General features: G+C 28.4%; 2 protein-coding genes across 4 annotated transcripts; both read left to right on the top strand.

Annotated features, from left to right (window-relative positions):
• Positions 1-1,254: 1,254 nt before the first annotated feature.
• Vps20 (vacuolar protein sorting 20) lies at positions 1,255-2,607 on the top strand. Its single transcript, XM_083082833.1, has 3 exons — positions 1,255-1,467; positions 1,696-1,805; positions 2,055-2,607. Exons 1-3 carry the CDS (start codon positions 1,402-1,404, stop codon positions 2,515-2,517), a joined length of 639 nt encoding a protein of 212 aa, XP_082938959.1. The 5' UTR covers positions 1,255-1,401; the 3' UTR covers positions 2,518-2,607.
• Positions 2,608-8,972: 6,365 nt separating this feature from the next.
• LOC145962055 (uncharacterized) lies at positions 8,973-23,848 on the top strand. 3 transcript variants are annotated; one of them, XM_083082836.1, is made up of 4 exons: positions 8,973-9,178; positions 17,098-17,348; positions 21,698-21,939; positions 22,288-23,848. In XM_083082836.1, the coding sequence occupies exons 2-4, from the start codon at positions 17,100-17,102 to the stop codon at positions 22,289-22,291; spliced, it is 495 nt and encodes a 164-aa protein (XP_082938962.1). In that variant the 5' UTR covers positions 8,973-9,178; positions 17,098-17,099; the 3' UTR covers positions 22,292-23,848. The 3 variants fall into 3 exon arrangements, with proteins under 3 accessions (XP_082938962.1, XP_082938963.1, XP_082938960.1); XM_083082837.1 differs by lacking the exon at positions 8,973-9,178 and adding an exon at positions 14,895-15,037; XM_083082834.1 differs by lacking the exon at positions 8,973-9,178 and adding an exon at positions 14,920-15,023.
• Positions 23,849-23,985: the final 137 nt, after the last annotated feature.

Here is a 23,985-nt window from a genome sequence, read left to right as displayed (position 1 = left end):
ATTGCGATTATAAATATTAAACTAATAAAGAATAACAATATTATACCCCTCTGTACATATAAATATATATTATATGATATGCGATGATTATATTGCGATATGATTTATTATAAATATATATATACATAAATATAAATATAACTCATGAATTCACATTATTATGTTTATTATTGTTTACTTATGATTATTGAAATTATTATCATTGCGACGATGACGAGGATAATGATGATGAAGATGATGATGATGACGATTATTATTATTATTATTATTATTATGATAATATTATTAATATTTAAGAAAAGGTTCACAACGTGCCGTGTGTATGTGGGAATAAAATATATAATATAATGGACATTGTTCAATTCAATCTAATGTCTTTGTGGTTTATTAATTCCTACTTTCCTCTTAATTAATTATTATAAATCACACTTATATTTCTTGTAAGATTTTATTTTGTATAAAATTTTGTTTCTATTTATAATTAATACAGTGTATATATGCGTTTATGTACGTTTAATCTGAAAATACAAGTATAAATATATATCTATAAATATGATATATATATTTTTTTTAAATTTAATGAAAAATTTACTGACATATAAATCTTTAAAAATTTATTTAAAAATTGGAGCAATTATTTATTACTATAATCAGATTGATTAAAATTGATTAAATATAATTCAATTAAAGATAATTCAATTAAAGATAATTCAATTCTCGACTTTATATATAAATAAAGGATCTTATAGCAAACGAATTTAATACCCAGTCTCTTTTATTCGCAAATAAGGATAAGGATTATTATCGCGTACATTCGATATCAATTCAGAGAAATTACTTAATATCAATCTTTAAGTTAAATTAAAGAATGCAAATTGCAATCTCGAAATGTAATCATAATTAGATTGGAACTAAGAGAAGATTATATATTGAGATAATTTTTTTCTAATTGTTTCTCGACTTACCTCGCGTTCAAATGACGTCATCATGGGCACATTTGCTGTAGCTATTGGTTCACAGAATTATTTCTAGTTTCTTATCACTTAAAAACTACTTTCTGTCACTATGATACTCAAAAACTGTACATCTATTATTCATGAACACTTTTCGCGCACTTTACATAATAAATACTCGCGAAATACGAAATTTAACGTAATTTAAGAACGAGAAGACACTGCCGCTTCACCTCTACAGTTCCTTCTGAACTTGAATCAGAAGTGACGTAGCAACGCATCGAGAATCGAAGTGTCTATCTCGATTAGTCCAACATGGCCGTCAACTGGCTCGGAGCGAGGTTATCTCGGTATCTTTTCAGTATCTGTCGAACGAAACGTAACGCAACGTGACTGGCGAGTGAACTGAATATTCAACTCGCGATTCCGTGCTATCGCCTAAATCAAAATGGGGATCTTCTTCGCAAAAAAGAAGCAACCGAGCCGTGTTACTGAGCAGGACAAAGCGATCCTGGTAAGGACCATTTTAATCCCTTTATCTCATAACGTTACATATAAATTTGCTAAATTATTTTTTTATCAATGATCGAATTTGTCTTAGCTTGCGATTTATTAACAGTTGTTTAATTTGCGAAGCATTACAAATGAAATATAAATGTAATATTTACATAGTATATATTATAACCTTGAAATTATCAAAGACACGCACTGTCATTTAATTTCTCTCTTAATATTTATGTAGCAAGTAAAACAAGCGAGAGATAAAATTAAACAGTACCAGAGAAAAATTGAACAAAGTTTAGAGAAAGAACGATCGCTCGCAAAAGAACTTTTGAAAAATGGAAGGAAAGAGTAAGTATTTTTGAATATTATACTTTTCTTGGATTTATTTATTTATAATACATTGTATACAAGCTTAATATATTTTGTAATTGTTTATTATAAGTTTTATGTTTGATTATAACATATACCTATATAACTGTTTCCTGTGAGAATTAATCTTATTTGCACACTTTGCTCGATTAATATTATATGAATTAATGACAGAATCAAGCTTTGTATACTTTGTCAAAATTATTTTGTAATTTATTATTCTTGCAGTCGTGCATTGCTTTTGTTGCGCAAAAAGAAGTATCAGGAACAAGTTTTATCACGTGCAGACGGTCAGTTAGAGAATCTTGAGCGTATGGTCCATGATTTAGAATTTACTCAAATTGAAATGAAAGTTGTCGATGGCCTAAGAATTGGTAATAGTACATTAAAACAGCTGCACGATTTACTATCTATTGATGAAATTGAAAAAATTATGGATGAAACAAGAGAAGGTATTGAAAAGCAGAGAGAAATAGATGAAATATTGTCATCGACACTTGCTGCAGAAGATAATATCGATGAAAGTGAAATCGAAACAGAATTGGATGCATTGTTGGAAACAGAGATCAATGAGAAGGCTCCTGAAATACCACAGAATGTTATACTACCAGATGTGCCAAAAGATTTGCCAGAAAAGAATAAAGATCGTACAAAAGAAAAAATTCAGGAACCCATTGCGATAACGGCATGAAGATTTGAGGAATTTTGACAGGTTTTTACTGAAAATTTAAAACTATGTATATATGTACAGTAAATAAAATGTATAATAATTTATAATTTATCTATCAGAGTCATCACATATTTTCAGTTAAAATCAAAATGTCAATTCTAATAACTTAAAGCATTAAATAATGTTCATTTTCCAATATATATTTTAACTACATATGAGATAAATCATGTAAATAAACGTAATTTTTCCACATGCTCTGATTAAGAATACATTAATTATATTATTCTTTCTTGTATAAATGAGTAATATATATATATATATTACAAAAGGATATATTTTTATAAATGAAAGTGAGACACTGGTCGATTTCTATTTATTCTGAAATAATTGTCGCATATATATATATATATATATATATATATATATATATATATATATACACGTTTTGAGCATATACATACATTTTTTTAACAGTTAATTGTTAGTAGTATTAAATAGTTTATTAATCAATTAATTTTACAGAGAGGCATATTGTTACGTACCGATAATCTTATTCTATAACTTTTAACGCTTGCGTTATATATCACTGCGCAGGATTTCTATACCATAAAATAACTGCGCAACATATCTAATGCAAGCGTTGAAAATTATAGAATAGGGACCCTGAATCAAATGGTCGATTTTAACGAATTATTATATATATTTTAAAGCAGTTCCTGTATAATATTAATCATATATTTTTATTTTCTATAGAGTATAATTAATAATAGTGTTAAACAATTTTTTATTAACATGTTTTACTCGAAAGATATTGTTAAATTTTCAAGAGAGTTATATATTTTAAGACAGTTGATATAAAATAGTTTTGATCATATTTATAAAGTTCATAAAGTAATAGTAGATAAAATTATTTTATGAGGCATGTTCTTTAGTTACAATTATAAAAAATTATTTAAATTATTAAAAACTTTAAAACTATTAGCAATTAAATTAAATTATCAAAAATTCTAACATTATTTATGAAACTAGAACTTTAATTATTTATGAGCGTTTATGAAATAATGGGCTAGCATTATACATACAAATTATAGGTATTATTGATTCCATTTAACAAATTAAAGTATATTATAATAATATCATGATTTATCTAATAATATATTTGTTTTATCAGTGTCAATATGTTCTATTTTTTTATCTTATGTGATTATATCTATATCATTTCATAATTTATCTCATTTACAAAACCGACTTTAAAGATATATATTTTAAGATATCTAATTATATAAAATCGCAAAAATTACATCATTTATTTATATTATATATTTATATTAATTATATTTTTTATTTGCTATTAATTTTTATGTTTTTGTTAATATATTATACAAATTAAAAATTTTTTTTTTTTTAAATATGAGATCATATGGATATAATTTTTTTTTTTTCAAAATATATAAAAATATTTAATGCATTATTTAATGCATTATAATGATCTTAATTTTACATAATATAAGTTATTATGATCTAATTATGATCAATTAAAAAATTTATTTAATATCTGACATCTATGCAATTTTTTTTTCGAGTCATTATAACATAACGCTGACATAATTTAAGAATTGTATATGTGAACTCAACAAGTTGCATTAATTTAACATTATTGCAATACAATACTATTTTTATTATTATTATATATGCATGATTAATACTAAATTGTAGTAGATATATATAGTAGATATATGCCGTTTTTATCTTATGCTAAGTTCGGATTCGTGATAAAGATCTACATAATATTGTTTTGTGAAGTGAGAGATCGATCTATTTAGATATAATTATATTTTTTTATAATATGTATGTGATTTCCAGCTGAGACATTTTAGCCAGGTGATAAGGCGTCGCCATTACAAGGCCGCTGTATCGCTCCTTCCTAATAACAATATGAGCATAAGATATCTTGACCACTTTTATAAATATTTATAAGCTTAAAATTTTCCACTCGTTTAAAATGTATGAAGATTTGGTAAATTATGCGTAAAAATTGTGGAATTACTTAATAATATTTTAAAGAGTTAACATGTTTTTTTTATTTTAAAATTCCTTTTTTTTCTTTTTTTATATGTTAATAATTAGTATGATATTTTCCCATCTATATTTTATATTATTTTAATAATTCAGTCAAATTTCTCATCATAAAACTTTTTAATTATAAAATAATAATTTTTTAATGATATTAACATCATAATGTTGTGGATTATATGCGGCTGGATTTATTTATATTATTTATTCTATGAAGTAAACCTAAGTATCTTTTATTTTATTGTTATTTATTGTTATTTATCTTGTACATGCATGATTTTATACTGAACAAAAAATCTTGCTATTGTATTGCGCATTTGTTGCGCTAACAGTTTTATTAAAATGCGCACAATGTTATATGTATATAGAGACGTGAGGGTTTTGTCAAGATAGAGGATACTTAATATATCTTTGTATCCACAATGATTACCAATTGCATGCTTGGAAACGTCTTTTAAAGTCGAGACGATTACAGATTAAGACATGGATAACACATTCTAATTTTTTTTCTAAACGCTGTGGCGCCTAGATGTCGCAAAACAGACTTCTATCATTAACATAAAGTAATAATAGTTTTCAATGTTAATCAAGTTATTAGATTGTTTAGAAGAGAGTATGTTAAATAAAATTTGATTATTTTCTAAACAATTTTCTAACAATCTTATTTTTATGTATATAAATCAAAGACTTTATGTTCCTAGTATTGAAGAATGTATTCTTTATGTTCTTTTCGGTCTAACAATTTTATATCTAGTTAATATATTCATACGAAATATTTTTTGTACACCAAAGTCAATGAGCTAAATTGTAATTATAAAAAATTACACTAGCAATACTGATTGCGTCAAACTAATGTATACGTAATTATATTTGGAAAGCGATGTAAGAATGAATAATGAAAGAAATGATTATTTAGAACATATTACGAGCCAGCAGGAAGTATGAAGATCTATAAGTATTTAAATGACGTCTATAGGAAGATGAATGATTCTGCATTTAAAACTGGATGGCCTTGGTAGATGAATGAGATTAAGAGAAAGGGGGAATGTGTGAAGAACGACAATCTTACGCACAATTTGTTTGGCAATCGGCAATTCACTGTTCTTACTTTTTTTCTGCTACTTGTTAATCTAATATTTTACACATGAATAACAATATATTATATGGCGCGAATGTAGAAAATAAATTCTGTAAATAGAAGATATAATTGAACGATAATATTAAACCAATTAATAATTTATTAAACAAGAGAAATGTTTGGAAGCACCAAAGATAGATACTTCTTTCAGTGATTTATACAAATTATTTATATATAAACATATTAATTTTTTTCTCTGACGTTATATATGTTTTATATAATTTGTAATAAATTGTATATAAAACGTGCGAATGATAAAAATTTTGCAAATGTAGAAATTTATAAAACAAGAAAAGCATGGAAGAGTATCGTCAAATGTTTCACAATCTCTCTCTTAATTGAAAAAGTATTTTTTTTCTTTCTAGTTATAAAAGTTATTCATGCGATCAAATGTGTCTGATTTATAAACGTAAATCTTCTATAAATATCGTATAAGAATCGTCGTTTCTTAATTTTTCTGTATTAATCAGACTGTAGTTTCCAGAATCAGTTATGATATCATTGGCCGAAGATATATTGATGATATCTCTTGTATCAGAAAGCCACTTGGAAAAAATAGAGATAATTAATAGCATTAACATTATATGTATATACATAATCCCTCTTTTTCATAATCTACGCTTTATCTACAGGTAAACAATTTAAAGTTGTTGACCCGTTTTATATATATAATTGAAGTATTTATATACAGATTGAAATATTATCAAACCACTTTATAATTTTTATTGCCAAAATATTATCGTCAGTATAATCCTAAAATTATATTCGAAATACTTTATTTCTTAATTTCCGAAATAATGATTTATTTTTATATTATTTTTAAGCCAAATTTTTTTAAAACATTTTTTAAATTTATTCCTTGATCTCTGAAATTCATTATTTTTGTGTTTTCTTTTCATAAATTTACATAGTGTAAGTACATAATATCATATAAGCATAGGAATAACGCTGAAAACTTGTAAGTATATATTAGAGACTGTAAGCATAGAGATTATTTATTATTATTATTTTTTATATAATTTAATATTTAGTTCTTTTTATAATTTAGTACAAATTTTATATTATAATTTCATATTCCACATAAATGTTATTAATCAATAATAATATTAATTGTATATTGCAAAATTAATGACATCTTTGCATTTTCGATAGCAAGATCTTTTTCGAAATTACGTTATGTATGGATCTTTAAAACTTTTTTGAACATATACAATATTTTATATTACGATTTTAATATACCAGAAATGTTTTGAAGAAATGAACACATTAATTTAGCTATTCAATTTTAATTATCACAGGTGAGACATAAATCGTTATCTCTTCTCTGAATAATAGGGAATTACATTTAGGTAAGAGTCCAATTTTCATGAATCTCAAATCTATTCTTATCTTGATTTCCGTCACAAACGATTAACAATACAGGTATTAGATAAAGAAACATTTTATCTATCGGTCCACAAAATCAGTTTATCGATAAATTATGAATAGACTATAAATAGATTCGAATTAGTTTTTTAAACACTTACCTGTTATATTTTGCTCGTTACGTATCTTTTCACTTTCGTCATATAAAAACACACGATATAACACTTTGTGTTTCACTAAGATTTTATTCATAACTTGTTTTCCATCTTAATTTTATTACTAATTAAAATACTCTTATCTTTACCTTTCTCGGATACATTAATTTGCTTTCATTAGTAACAAAAGTCTCTTCAGTCTTTATATAATTTATTTTTTTGAAACGCTATATTCAGATAAGTTTAATTATCTGTATCTTATGTAATATTTTTATAATAGAGTTGGTACATGTTTTTTCTTAAAATTATAAACTTTTTATAGTATTTAGTTGAAGTATATATTATAATGATAAAGTTTCCAATTACTTAAACGATGCAATAGTAATAAAACAAATCATTTATCTCTCTAAAATTTCGGAATTTTTAATCGTCAATATTCAGATTTATACAAATTCATTTTTGATAACATAATAATTTATATACTTTATATAAATATATGCACATAAGTCTATTAAATAGTGAATACTTTATTTCTCATTTTATAAATTATAATAGATCAGACTTTTAAGTAGTTGACGTCAAAATGCGAGCTTGTATTTACACATATCATATTATTTGATATTTGAGTTAATATTGATAGTATTAATCATATAACTTGATCCATTTTCGAGATCTGTCTCAGCGCAAATGCGCTAATTGTACGTTACTTAGATATAAAAAAGAAATGTGCAATGTTTTCGATCGCAACGCAAGATGCTGCCAATTCTCGTTATTGAATTAATATTATTCATTTTCCAGTTTGTTGCGCATTGTTATAGAAATTTCCCAGACAGATTTTTCCACAAGTTTGGTGTGTCTTAAGTAATAAGTCAGGATTGTATGTAATAAGACTTTTATCCTCGGAAAATACAGGTATGTTCTGACGAAAGACCAATAGGGAAATTCATTTTGATTAAATAATTCTTGATTAATTTCAACGAATGGCCATAAATTGCCTGTAAAATAATTCAATTACATAAGAAATATATATTATTGTGTATATATTGATATATGTGTAATAATTGTATGTATTGATATGGAAATCCATTCAGCTCATAGTTTCTCGTATTGATAGAGGATATATAAGAGAAAATGTTTGGATTATGTATGTATTTAATAATTTTACTTTATCCTTTTAATTTTAGGGATCGATAAAATTATTTATTTTGTTTTGCTTTATATTATTATTTTGTATTACATTTTTTAGTACTTTTATTTGACATAACATATAAAATAATATTATTATTTATTAAAATTGGCTATATATTTAATGTAATTAAATTCATATTGCTTTCCTTATTATGTACGTGTATCTGAAAAGAAAGAATCAATTTTAAATATTTAAACGATATATAGAAAGTTATTGAGATGTCTAAAGAAAAGTAAACACTGCTAGTACAAAAACAACTTATTTTATACGTTTGAAAAACTGCTGTAAGCTATGTTGACATCACAATGGCTGCGTTTAACAGAAAAAGCTGCTTTGCAACTGTTGTAAAATTCGTGAGCCTGATTAGTGTATGCTCTTAATTTTGACTGAATCTAAGAGCATACACCAATCAGATTCACGAATTTTACAACAGTTGCAAAGCAGCTTTTTCTGCTGAACGCAGCCAATGATACGTATACCTGCCGTATACCTGAGGCTGCGCCTGCGCTTGACTGCGATAGTAAACAGGCAACGTGGGTTTTGCAGACCGCGAGGACGGTCGCTGCGTCAGTCTGCGCCGAGTCCTCTACGTGGGGCTTGTGTTCTCTTGGTGCGTCAATAGAGCAGCTATAGAGCTCCTTCAATGCACAGAAGAGTAACGACAACCGATCTACGAACAATCAAGGACTCAGTGAGTTTGATTAGTGCGTGCCAATAGTTTCGGCAACGAACAGTTTCACAGCACTACGGAGATTAGATCAGGTAAGAGAAAATACTTTCTCGATTTTAGCGATCTTGACGACGATAAACACTGGAATCTTGTTATGTCAATATACGTTATTTGTATTTTTCGCCATTTCGAAAAACGTATATTTCTGTTGATGATAATTAAAATTATCAAAATAAATAATTATATTCTTATATCTTCTATTGGAAGATTATAATCTTGTATGTGGATTGTTTATTAAAAATTTAATAACACGATCTTAAAAAAATTATACGAGAAAAAAAGCAAGAAAAGCGAAAATGTAATTGTAATAAAAAGTATCGTTGAGAAAATATTTTTTAATAAAATCACATACACACAGAGAACTTCCACTTTTATCGTTATGTCATTCATTCTCTTTGTTTACCTTTTTTTAAATGCTTTCTTCGTCCGCGCATAAAAATTACATATCTTATCAGAAGACTTATCAGAACAGAGTAGATTGTACAAGTTTTATAATCTTTGTACGTAAATGAGCATTAATAATGAAAATAAAGTGTGATGAAATTAAAGTGTATCATATTTTTTAAAGAATGTAATATTTTTCGAAAAACTTTGTAAATTTATATTATACAAAATTATCATTTAGTTTAATTATATTAATTTATTTAGATATAAATTAGATTAATTTATATCTAAATAATTTATTTAGATATAAATTGATCGACTAATTTATTTAGATATAAATTAGATTAATTTATTTAGATATAAATTGATCGACTTATAAATAAGTTCTTTAACTTGCTAATTAAATAATCATGCGGAGGCGATTAACGATATATATTATCTGATATTCATTATAAAATATTATTAAATAGACGTTATTACAACATAAACGCGCATAAGAAATGTATTCTGAAGTGTAAAAAATATGGATTCGTTCATGAAGAAAAAAATGTTTGCAATCTTCTTATCATAACGTTTATGCCTTACAAATGTAATAACACGCGAATTGTAAACATATGTAGCGCATGACATCTGCGCATCACAGATGTATCCATTTTCCATTGGGAAGATTTCATACTAAATTCACCTTTAAGTAGCATTACTAGCACATTTAATACAATATTTTAATATCATTTTTATGTATTTATAAATTTCTTTTGTAATTCTCATTTGAATAATGGTTGTTCGATACTCTTGATAATTCGTAAATTAAATATAATTCGCGCGCATGATTCGATAAAGATTATGTCACTAGAATAGAATAGAAGTGCAAAAATTTATGTTTTAACTAAATAGATTCTTAGAAGTGAATATCTTCAAATGTCGTCTCTCATTATTTTTATCTTCTTTAACTCCACGGTTCAGTTTATGATTTCGTTTGAAATATGAATAATTTAACAGTAAAATAACTGAAAAGATTTGCAATTATGACACGACTATGTTAAGTCTATGAAGGCGCGATAACTTACATTATATCAATGACGCAGTCCATGATGAATGTCTATATCTCTTTTTCATTGAATTTTTTTGTAATTGATCAGCTTTCGCGTAATGTAATTAAACACGGAATATGATAAAAACTTCTTATCATATGATAATTTGAATGCTATTGAGAAATCGTATTTATAGTGACTTTCAATCCATTGAATGAAATATGCTTTTTAAACTGTTATTTGTGCAAAAAGAAATGTATTTATAGAACTCAGAAATATTTATTTAATCATATTTGAATTATTTTAATAATTTTCCTATAAAAATTACAGTTAGATATACATAACAGAGTTAGATATACATAAAATATGCAAGAAATAATAAAAAAAGATTTATTAAACATTCATTACACATTTGCTTATAAATAATTTCAGAAAAATGAAAAATCAGAAATATGTTATTTATATTTTTTGTGTCTTTCTATTTTTAATTTTTTCAAACCTTATAACGCGTACGCGTTTAGTACTATCCTATGGCAAAAATGACAAATATAATTGTTTTCTTTTTATACATACGATATTAAAAAAAAGAAAAATGAGAAAAGAAATTACGTAAATCGCGTCTCGAGTCAATCATGCCGGAATGCAAATGTAGGCGACGACAGCAGTAAAAAATAAAGTTAGTCTTACGGATATTTTAGCTGCCTTTATGCGACAGCTTCGTAAGCGTGAAGTCAATTTACCATTTACTTATCTACTGCTACCGTATTCGAAGTGTGCAAGGTGCGAAACCGGGTTAAGGTCAAACCATGTAAGCGACAGGTAATCATGTAACAATTGCATTGCCATATGCTGTCGGCTAGTCGTTGATGCAAGAGTCGCGCCTATATTGATTTTCTTGTGGCTTATGGGGGACCGACATGCGAAACGTGACTTACGCACGTGTAAATATAGAAGAGATCCGGGCGTCACGCACACGGTCTAGGAAACCATCCGATAAAATGTAAAATGCACGAAAGTATAGACGGATCGATTTACCACCGGGAAGTACGTTACCTACCGACTATGACTGTACATTGACTTCTTGCATATGGCAAAAAAATGAAAAATATATCAGTGAGTTTTTTTATCTAGATAGATAAAAATATCTTTATTTTGAAATACGATACTTTGCGTTGGCGAAAAGCAACGATAGTTATTGTTATTAATTTAAATCGATCGAATAATAATATAAATATTATTTATTATTTGTAATAATATAATTTTAATAATATATAAATGCTATGTTATTAATATTATCGTTCTTGATTTGTATTTGTTTTGCTATATTTATTTCGGTTTAATTATATTATGATTATCAAATAATACATTTTTAATTATTGTAGAATAAAAATGTTAACTTGTTATCAGTTAAATGTTTCCATGTGCTATGATTGCACACTATAAATAATTAGATAAGCGCGTTATCATGTGTCTTTGATATTCGTCATGTCTATTAATGTTACTCTAAATATGACATTGTATGCCTCGTGATGTGAACGAACGTGAGATGCAATCTTCATGATAAAGTACTTTTCTTCTTTCATGTAATAAGTTTAAGAAAGATAGTAATAAACCAGCAAAAAAAGAAAAATCTGTTTGTTTAACTCTTCCATATTTGATATATATTATAAAGTACATTTTTAAAGGTATATTTAAATTCAATTTTAGAATCGTATACAGCAATTTGGATATCTTGTTCCTCTCAATGTATAATATTTTCTGATATTTTAATAAAAATGCTATCTCTTGTTTTTTTTCTATTTTATATATGTTTTCCAGATTTTACATAAAATCAAATATTATTCACGCAAATATAATTGTCTAAACAAAAATCATATATAAATAATACAAACGTACAAATAATGCTATTAAATTTTTTAACGCTTATATGATATTTAATGCATGATATTTTGATCTTTTTGAGATTTGATTAACATGCATTTTTATGCATAAGATGCACTCGGCTCTGTACATTTTATTCGATATTGTGTGTAAATCGTGTGATAATATATTTGATCATCGTATTCGAGATAATAATTTTACGCGAAGCGTTACGTTGATGCAAATCTGCAGCCACTTGCTGATAATTGCAATAACAATTATTATTTGCTATCCTCTCTTTTGATTATCATTATCTACGACTGCCAAGAAAAAAACTAAAAAATAAAGTGTCAAAACCGCGCATTATCAGAGAACTTTGACCGCATCAGCGTTGAATCTATTCTGGGATTGAATAATAAAATTGTAATACCTTAAAAAACTGAACGCGATAAAAATTTATCTTGATTAATATTAATGTACTCTGAAATCTTTACAATGATTTATTCATTATAAGAATTTAGATATCACACTGGTGAAAAATATAATAAAATAAATATTAATAGAATTTAGATTTGGATAAAAATTAATAGAATTTATATTTAAATCGAACTTTTCTCTCAAAGTACAATATAAAGACTGCAATTAAAAAAAATTACAGTTTCATAACCAAGACGATAAACAAGTAATATAAATTAAGCAAAATTAAGCCATATTATGATGTATGAATATTTTCTAAATCTATAAGCTATTAGTTATTAGATTAATATTTTCTAATCTATACATTATTATATTGATAATTCTGATTAAAATATATAATATTCACGACTAACCGTTCTTCCTGCTGTAAATTACCAACCGGTTTATTCCAAAAATAGCAAGGCAACTGTATCGTATACAAGTGAGATAGAGATATCATATATAGCAAAAAACCTGTCTGACCATTGCATGTTCCCCCATTTCTGCTATCATGTACTCTTACATACTTAGTCTTATGACACGTATAAACACAGATATACATTTTAAGTAAAACGAATGATTAAAATCTGTGTGTGTAGAAGTATACACTTTATATAACTTATTTATAATTAATACTGTCTTAGTATATTATAATATTTTAAGACAGTATGTGTGACAAAAAATATGTTAAGAAATATGTTTTAATAAAATGAAATATCCAGACAATAAAAAATATTTTAAAAATGTCTAAAGAACGATAAGCTATCGTTATATTGTTTTTTTTCAATGTCTTTTAAAACATATGCTATCTAAGCATTGATAGAAAACAGACATTCAGCTGTTCTAGTGACATATTATCATCTTTAAATGCAATTTTCATGTCTACTGTAAAATGACAATGAGTTATGTGAATTTGTTGTGTTATAATGTAATGTTGCAATCATAATACATGAAATACATTGCACAAAGAATTTTCAAATTACGAATATATATTAATAATGAAGCTTTCTAAACAATTTTTGTAATCAATTTTCTATTAACTTAAGTTTTTAAGCTTTCTACGTTACAGTAATTATAAGCTTCAAATAAAAAAATATTTTATTATCTGTGTTTGTGATAATTTTTTAAAACGCTTTCATTTTTTAAGTTTTTTTTGTTACATTTATTATATAATGCAACGATATTCTTAGTTTTATTATCTAGTGTGTTAAAGCATATTCCAATAGCCTTGGAATACTCTGCATATTCTCACTATAACTACATATATTATGCGGTTAAAAATCGATATACTTGCAAGAGGCAAAAAATCGCCGACAACACCCGTGATATGCAACATTGTTTTGCTTTTGTAATAAAGTTAAAACTGCAAGGATCAAAGTTAATTATACAGTCTTTTCATTTATAAAATTCTTCGAGTAACATAAAAAATCCATTTTTCTTTGACTAAATTAAATGAGATTTAATTGCATTTCCTCTTTTTCTCTGCCTATAATTCACACTTTTCATTCATATTTTTGATTAATTTTCTTGATGATTCTGAAATCTTAGAGTGTGCAACATTACCTGTGCTACAATCTTCTGTTCTTAGCAGAAACAAGATATAGCATATCTACATCAGGACAAATTGTGTTTAAGTAATATCCTGCACTTCATTGAACGTAGTCTAGCCATTTGAGGAGGTTCGTAGTAGTAAGTCACGTCCTTGAATGTCGCTTCGAGTATATATGTAAATTGGAATTAATTTCGCGACCGCGTTATTGCGTTGGTTTGTACACGCATACGGAGTCTGGCTAATGCTATGTATCTTCTTTGCACACATAACGCATTTAGACTCGTATCACGGCGATGAGACAATTTTACGGTATCCTCTTATGTGTTTAAAGACGAGCTCGCTGATCAGGGATGATAACGATTCGAAAATAAGACTTTATCTTTACGATTTCAATGACGTACTCAAAAACAGACCGTACAATCATACGTCTCAGCTCGGAATTGAGCGATCTCTCTCTATTATATTCGTGTCGCTTTATATACTGCGGTCTGTAGCGCGATATGTTAGTCGTCAAGAAAATTTGCTAGTTGAAAGACAACGGCTGTGTTATTGGCATATTATTTCTCGTAACCGACAACATGGACGAGTCCCTCGGTAAACTAATTACAGTATGTTATATTAATCAAACTTGCGCGGTTTTGAAGACTAAAAGCTTCTTGACAGAAGAACGTGGCATGACAGAAGAATATTTCTAAAAGAAGTGATATTTTAAATCGCGTTATTAAATAAACTATTCGATTGGCAGAGATAACATTGAATTAATTCAGAGATTCATTGAATTAATTAAGTACAATTTTAATGACATTAATATTAACGTTACTGATGATCATGTGTGAAATTAAATATTAAATATCATTGATATTAATGTGCATTAAAGTGAAATTAGCCCGCAATAATTATGGCTGCGATATCTAAAGTGATTACGTTTTTTTCTTTGAACACTGCTTCAAAAATAGGCTTCCGCGTTTTATTTTTACAATGCATAAAACGAAATGATGCTTTTAATAATTGAACTTTGTTGCTAATAAAATAATATATATATGACAAATATCGATCATTCCATAATGCTGACACAGCTTATCTGCGCGTTATAATCATTTGCATGTAGCCTACTTTGTAGATAATCGAAGAATATTTATAGCCGCCTAGCCGATGAATTATTTAAGAATGATAAGCACAGCTGATGAATTGAGTTCCTGAATAACTTATTAATTCGATGATGAGAATTTGGATTATATGTCAACAATTGTCATTTATGTATTTTTCATGACATTATGTACGAGTATCGATACGTGAAAAAGCAATTTTCAACGCTAAAGTAATAAAATTCTTACTATAATTCTGGAATTGTTGAATAGTGCGAGTGTCTTCGTTTTTTAAATAAAATTCTCATACATATTTGAATTCATATTTCACTTTTAGAAAGAAAATTTAAGTTTATTATATCAAGCAATGTAAGTTTACTAAATTTTAAAGATGTAACGTGTGTTTCTATCGTTTTTTATATTTAACAGTTTCAATTGCCAATGCCTTTGCTATGTATATAATACGTCAAACTAGTAATAAAATAGTAAATATTCACAAGATAAAAATGTATCGGAATGCGCCGACTTGCTAATTTTAAACCAAAGACTTTATTTATCGCTCGCCTAATTCTTTTGACGTTATACTTATCACTCTTTCTGATATTCACAAAGCCAAATGAAGTAATGAAATTTTATATAAATTGCCTACTTTGGAAAGTGGCGTGTCTTTTATCGACATGCTCGCAACAAAATTTTTTGCTTTCGTCGATATTATGAGCACAAACATTGCTTAATAAAATTGCAATTTACGTCAATAAAACTCAACGTGACACGGTTGACTCATCTTTCGGACGAGAAACACGCGTAAGTCTTTCGTACAGAAATGATTTACTGTTATTCCATGAAATATATCGACCGCCTATCGATTAAGTTTTTAATCATACAAATCTTCGATAATCTTCTCTCTCTAATTTCTAACGGACATTTCAGGCTTTAAAAATATATGGGTTCGAATGGATTCGAAAGCTTAATACTCGACTAGAAATGATAACTGATCTTGAACTTTATAAATCGTCGAATCAGAAGTAATAGAAGAGAACAATTTGTATATTAAATATCGTGGAATCGGGCTAAATAACTGTCAACTGTTTCTATTTTGTTTTATCTTTAAAACTTAAAATCTTATAGTAAAAATTTACACTATTCGGAAATTTACACTATTCAATTATATTTTAATTGTCGTGTGATAATTATATTTTTTAATTTATAGTTTTAATTGTAATTCTACATAGCATTGGAACGCACGTTCGATTAAATATTACTTAGGCGCTATTGAATTTCCAGGCCGTCACCAGCATTCGACAGCTGTTATGCTAACATCATTCAATATTCAATGAAACCACATCCAATTCATATTCATAAATATCATTATCTTTGAATAAAGTGATGGATAGCGCTGTTGCTTTGCCTATTGTAGGCTATTTATAATAATGTCTAATCAATCGAGTTTTTTCCGATACTGTACGAACATTTTTTTTCATCTCTTATCTTAATACCTGTTTTATTAATATTTATTCTTTTTTTTCGAGAAATCTGCGAAATGAAGGAATTTTTTGTATATAAGAAATTCCATGTTTTTCCAGCTATGTCTTTGGAGGAATCTCGGAGATCGCAGCGCCCGTACCGATACGGTATGGTTCTCCTGTGCGTCGGAGCTCTCATAAACTGGTTGGGTTTGGCGGAGAACTATGTTGAACCGGTGCGTTACGTCGGTGTCGCCTGCATAGTTGCCGGGGCTCTCCTCATTTGCGCCGCGATGTGTTGTTGGCTACACGCACCGCCAACTAGGACGAGCACGCACACGCAACACACGAATCATCCGATCACGGCACAGGTAACTATCGTATTTGTCTACCTGTGGAGAGATAGCGAATTTATTCGTGCGAACGAAATTCGCGCTTGACTTGAAACGAATTCGAAGGAAAATTATGTCAGCAAAGAATTGTAGCTATGACTCATACACACATAGACTCACCGCAAATTCACTATTTTTTTCTGTTTTGTCGGTTTCCTAGACTATTAATCTTGTTTTCTACAAGTCTATAGAAAGACTTCATTAATTATCCTTAATTATCCTTACTTACTATGAAACTTCATATGTTTAAGTGATTAATATTTGTTTTTCGTATTTTCTGATTATTAAAGTAATTCTGAGAAGAATAATTGAATTTAGTGGAATAAAAAGTGTTCTCGAATTATTTGTAATTCATTGTTTTAGTTGCTCAACTTGTGTGTAAAAATTGCAAAATATAATAGTATAAATTTTAGATATTTAAATCTCTTTCAAGCTAAACTACATTTTCGAATGTCAAATAAAGTATAGATAATCTGTAAATTAATTATATTGATATTTATTTCTTATTTTTATCGTTATAACATATTTACAAATAAAATATAGATAAATTTATTTTCAAATAAAATATAGATAATCTTTAAACTAATTATATTAATATTTATATGTTATTTTTATCGTTATAACATATTTGATTTGTAGAAAAGGAGCTTAAAAGAAGATTAAAGATAATTAGGTGTAAAAATAAGTTTATTTTTTTAGAGAATCTTTAAAGAAGATTCAAAGAAATGTATAACTTTCCTTCGTAGAAGCGATATTTATTCTTACTTGCCAATAAGATATTTATCTTCCTTTATTTATTGTCCTTCATTTTATTTATTTATTATTAACACATATTTCCTGCGAATTTAATCGTCTTAATAAGATGCCAATTTACTAACACATTTGGCACAATTATATTTTAATATTCTTAGATATTAAATATTGCTAATATTAGGACGATTTATTGGCGATAAATATTGATTCTACAAAGTCTCTTTAGCGATTTGAAAAGATGCAGGTCGTCGGTATGGTTGAAGGCCCCCGGAGATTGGTCTAAAACGTTTTTAGATCGATCCGGGTCAACCCCCTATTATAGACTACAAAAGAACGCGTATTATCTATAGATATACCCTAGCCTAGCAGTATAAGCCACAATTACTAGCGGCGGTGAACAGAATAAGAAGAAGCTTAATAATATACCCCGTCCGCGATGTATGTATATGTATAGCTTATACTTTTTCTCTTGGAATAAAACTCAAGATAGGAGAAGAAAGATAAAGAGAGTATATTTTCATACATATCAGATAATATATCGTGGCACGTTCATAAATCATCAACGTATGATAAATAGATAGCCCTCTCTCTTTCTGCATTTGTCGTGCGTTTCTTCGCCGGCAAAATGCGCCTAATGTTTGCGAATATCATAAAAATTTCAAGCAGGCAGAAATCCTCATCGCGGAACTACTGTCACGTCATCTATAAAATGGTGCGAAGTCATGATTGCATCATAGTACTATAATTTCCTCCTTTCAGTTTCGAGTGACGGAAATATTGCGGAATGTCTTCACAGACAACTTCTCCTTTCTTCGAAGCGAAAACATATTCTCCTCGTAAGTTAGTATTATATCGCTACAACAATAAATACTATCGGAATAGATTATTCATACTGTTACGCAATCATCCTATAATATCTTGGCATTGGTATTACTATCATTAAAAATAATTTCATGACATGCTATGACTATGGGTATATTTTCTTTTGTTTATTGGCGCGCGAATTTTACATACTCGTTAATATTTAACGTTCACAATATTGACAGTAATCAATGGTCGTATAACATGTATAAGGAAAACTTTATCGTAAATATTTTTAATCTTTTTTTTGTTCTAAGTATGCAACGCCTCGGTTTCTCTTTTTCCACTTCCTTACCTTTCTAGTTCGTATGCTATTTTAAATCCACATAAGGTATTTTTCTTCGTAGAAATTGTCTCGACAAATATTCTTCAAGTAAAATAAACGAACTGTCCATTTTTAAATGTCTATCTATTTTGTCTTCATGTTTTGTCACATTGAACGACCTATATAAAACGACCTTAAATTATTAGATATGGTTTTAATAAGAATATTTGATTATAATTTGAAATATATTTCTTCTTAAAAAAGAAATCATAGAAAGTCATTGTAGTTTTTCAATATTTTACACTATATATTGTAAAAGAATCTTGAGTTAAAATTTCCTTAGAATGAATTTTTGAGGAAATAAAATGCAGTTTTATTATCCATTTGATTGCACGCTCGAAGTTTAAGTCTTAAGTCGAAATCTTTATTCAACAATTTGAAAATTATTGATGCCTCAGCATTTTTGTTAAGAAAACTTTGATTCTAAATTAATCAAAGATCTTTTACTGAAAAAACTACCTAATTTTGAAATAATTTATTTATGCAAAAGAAAATATGTTCTTTGGATCGTGTAAAAAAGGTAATGACAGTCTCTAATGTTGATTGCTATTGTAAAAATATTTATCTGGAAGCATATATACTGAGCTATTTTTATCATTACTTATCCTTGGATTTGTTCTACTCTCTTATAATTTTAATAGCAGTTCTTACATTGACGCGAAAGAAGTTTGTTTCGACGAAAAATAACAATATTTTGAACTTTGAAGTGTTACTTGTCGGTTTGTAACTATTAATTATAGTTAAATTCACTATACATACGTTTATTTCTTGTTTGAAAGAAACATCTTAATACGTATGTTTGTTAAGCAGACATCGTATTATGTCTGTTATGTCCACTATACTCTATTATTATACAAGACACTGTCCTATTTTTACAAAGTAGACTTAGTGTTATTCTCGGACATCCAATTAAATCAATTAGTTTAATAATTAATTTATCTTCCCATTGAAGCAAGATAACCTTTAAGATATCAATTTATCGTGAGGTTATTCCAGAGAAGGAAGTCGATGGACATATTATTTGAGAAATTTTTGGAACTCGAGCAATAAAGATTGAAATGTTATCTATGACAGATGTTTTTTTAGCATATTTTTGAATCTTTTTAATGATCACGTATATCTGAAAAGTTCTCCGCATGAATTCAAAAGTTATCTCTCTCAACTCAAGATTCATTATTGTTTAATATTTAGTTTAGTTACATCAATTAATTATTATAAAAATATTATTAAATATGATGACATACGATGCGATGATCTCATTATGCTTGGCATCACATTATTCTCAGGCTCCAATCGTGACATAAATGATATACAAAAGGATATGTGTCATCAAAGAAGAACGTTATTTTCATGTTATTTAATATGTTTGATTAAACACAAACACAGGATGTGATTGGTGTCAATTCTTCGAATCTTCCAAGTCATGCTCGCGTTTATTAATCAGCGATAATTGAGCAGAGCACGCTTTACCAGGCAGGAATTTGGTGCAGCCAGAATCTCTCGGAGTCACGGTCGTTCACCTCGCGTTCCCACTTAGACTCATTATGCAATTTTCCAGCGAAGCTTTCTTTATCGTCACAAATAGCCACGTTTATTTTCGTCGACCGTGCGCGTTCGTGCGTCACCCTATATGTATCTTGCGCGCGCCCTTTCGCGACTTACATTCAAGCCAGCCACAATGTTCCGAAGAGTACCGAGAAAGCTGGGAATACATAGATAGATATCTATAGACGACCTACGACGAATATAGCGCGATGTGCACTTCCGGGTGAATATCCTTATAACGTGGCACGTAGAATATCGCGGGAACTGTGCGGGGCCGGCACGTCGATCCGGATACTTTAAATAGACTCCGGTGATGATATATTTCCACAACGATTAACCGTGCGATATATTCTTTTTCTGTGGACGCGTGTTTTGAATCGTAACGGATATAAATTGAAGTTATATATAAGGCTTTGGAATTCCCAAGATTGTTAACTTATATAATTTTGTGTGAGATGTCGTGAAGTTAAATGCTCTCTTCCTTAATCTGCGAAGCTGAGAAACGACGCATCAAATTCTAAAAATACAATGGCAAACTTGCACGTTCGCATTTCAATTATTTAATTAAAACTTTATAAAAAATTTTTGAAGTTAAGTTGCAAAATATAAGTCATAAGACAGCAGAAAATTCTAAATTGAAGGACGCAATGATTAATCTTTAAAAAGCTAGCAATTTCTTAAAAATTTTTGAAGCCACTTAGTGAGACAATCTCTTAAATTAAGTAGCAAGTGATCAAAATTAATTAATGTTCAAAAATTCTTGAAGCAGCAAAGTTTTTAACGCAAAGTTATATACCATTAATATTTCGAAATCAATTCAATCGATTATTTTTTTCTCTTAAAGATCGATGATCCGATTCACGTGATTTCCATCGAAGAGCCTTCGGGTATGTCGAGACAGAAGCCGCCTGATTACGAAGCAGTAACGGATGCACCGCCGAGCTACGACGATGCCATCAAGCTAAATCCTAGTCAATTAATCAGGTTGAGCAATGGTAGTACGCCGCCGTTATCCTCGGGACAAATTATTCCAACGACCATCAGTATCGTTTCTCCTACGCTAACACCGCCACCGCCATACGCGAGGTAAGACCACTTGTAAATTCTTGAATGCTGCATCAACATCTTGGAACATGAATAATCAATGTCATCTTATAGTGAAAAAACGTCTCTGCGTCTAACACGCAGAGACGTTCTACGCGTAAAACACATTTTTTTTCTTCAAATCACATACAATGAAATTGATTGTTCTTGTCTTAAAATATTGATGCATTAATTTTTATTTTATAACTATTTATGAATATTTATTATGAGATTATACCAAGTTTTATTAAGTATGTTAATAAAATAATATTATCTATCAAATACTTATGGCACATTTCTGTAAATTCTTTAAAAAGTCAGGCTTTTCGAATCGATCTTTCTTTGTTTCAGGTGAGATTGTAACGCTAGGAATAGAGAGACCAATAAATACGAAGGTTTACGACGTGAGAACCGACGTCAATTACGAAGAACGATCAAGTTGCAGATTGCAAACAATACTATCGTACGACGATTTCGTTGCTTGCTTTCGTCGTTGCGAAATGCGTGATACATAGCTGTAAAAAGCATATACGTAGCTGTGCAAAATATGATCTTGCCGAAGAGAAGAAGGGGGATTCGAGCCGTCCGAAAATCGTTCGACATTTCCACAAGCAAGAATCGAATAAAGATCTCTTTTTTGACATCTCAGATGTCGATTATTATTACTTAGATTATTAATTGTGAACAATTGTGGAACGTTGCTGGTACCAACGTTATTCAGAACGATTAATTCTTCCTTTACAACTACGTTATAGCTTCTATGATTTAGAAAGAAATTGATAATCATTAAACAAATTTCACCAATCACGACGATATCTGAATTTACTCGACGGCCTAAAGAATTGTGAACATCATCAATCCCATCATTTTTTCATTTGTTGATCTCTCATAATATGTGTGTAAGAAGGTGAAAATGATATTCGACGTACTAGCACACGATGCACAACTGCAAAGCTAGAGGTATATATATTATACTTTTTCATTTTTGATATAATTCGATAATCTCGACGAGAATATTCCTCGATGTATTATATCATAACGTCCGCGTGGCTTCTATCGATTCGTTTGGCCGTTTTGTAACACAGGTAATAAACCCATACAACACAGAATATTGCAACAATATAATTAATATTGTTGTAACATTGCAGCAACATTGCAATATTGCCGCAATATTACTGCAATGTTCTGTGCTGTATGGGAAAGTAACGACTTTTAATACTCGAACGTTACGTTCGGCTCACGGTCCGTTGTTCATTTAATTTAATGATTTTATTCACGGCCTGATTGATGACGTACTGTTAAAATTAATTGACGGAACAATCATGCAATTTCTACAATACATATATTTGATTTATGTATGATTGTTCTTGAAAAATATAAAAAAAATATAAATAAAATTGAGGAAATGTGCCACTAAAATACATAAATTGCATCAATTTATGTCAATATTAAAGATTGTTGTTTAAAAATTCGTGTTATTTTCCGAATAAACAGCTTAATTATTAAATTTACTTTTATATATACGATGAATGAAAAAGCTCCGATGAATTTTTGCATTGTCGAGATCTATTATAAATGCGATGAGTATTCAACGCATCTTATGGTCCGAAGAGAGATCATAATAATAGAGCATTTAGCGCGTTGCAAATTCAGCTGCGTATAATTTACTGATAAAATGATCTTCTGTCATATCATCTCAGTATCTTGTTTCTTTAAATACGCACACACGCGCACAGTACACTCATGCGAAAGCCATTCGCACGTCCATTTTATTGTGATATATTATACTATATTATACGTATATACGTATAGGTAATATGAAGAAACACTGTCGAATATAATGGCGATGCTTGTATTATAAATAAGACTTTTTTATAACAAAAATGCAAATAGAGAATATGAGATTTTTCTATGTGAATCTTTTTTATTTCACACATTCTCCTTTTACGATTGTTTTCTACTGAATCTCAAATCGTACAAGGAAAACTTACTATTTACTATTTTACATACTTTAATAATGCAAATATAAAGTATGCGTTTGTAAAGTAT

The sequence above is a fragment of the Camponotus vicinus genome, unplaced genomic scaffold (assembly GCF_025532165.1).
Source record: "Camponotus vicinus isolate PSW18456_S1 unplaced genomic scaffold, iyCamVici1.0 SCAF_11, whole genome shotgun sequence".
Lineage (NCBI taxonomy): Eukaryota > Metazoa > Arthropoda > Insecta > Hymenoptera > Formicidae > Camponotus > Camponotus vicinus.
The sequence above is the reverse complement of the archived record's forward strand: the minus strand, read 5'-3'. Positions and strand labels throughout refer to the sequence as shown.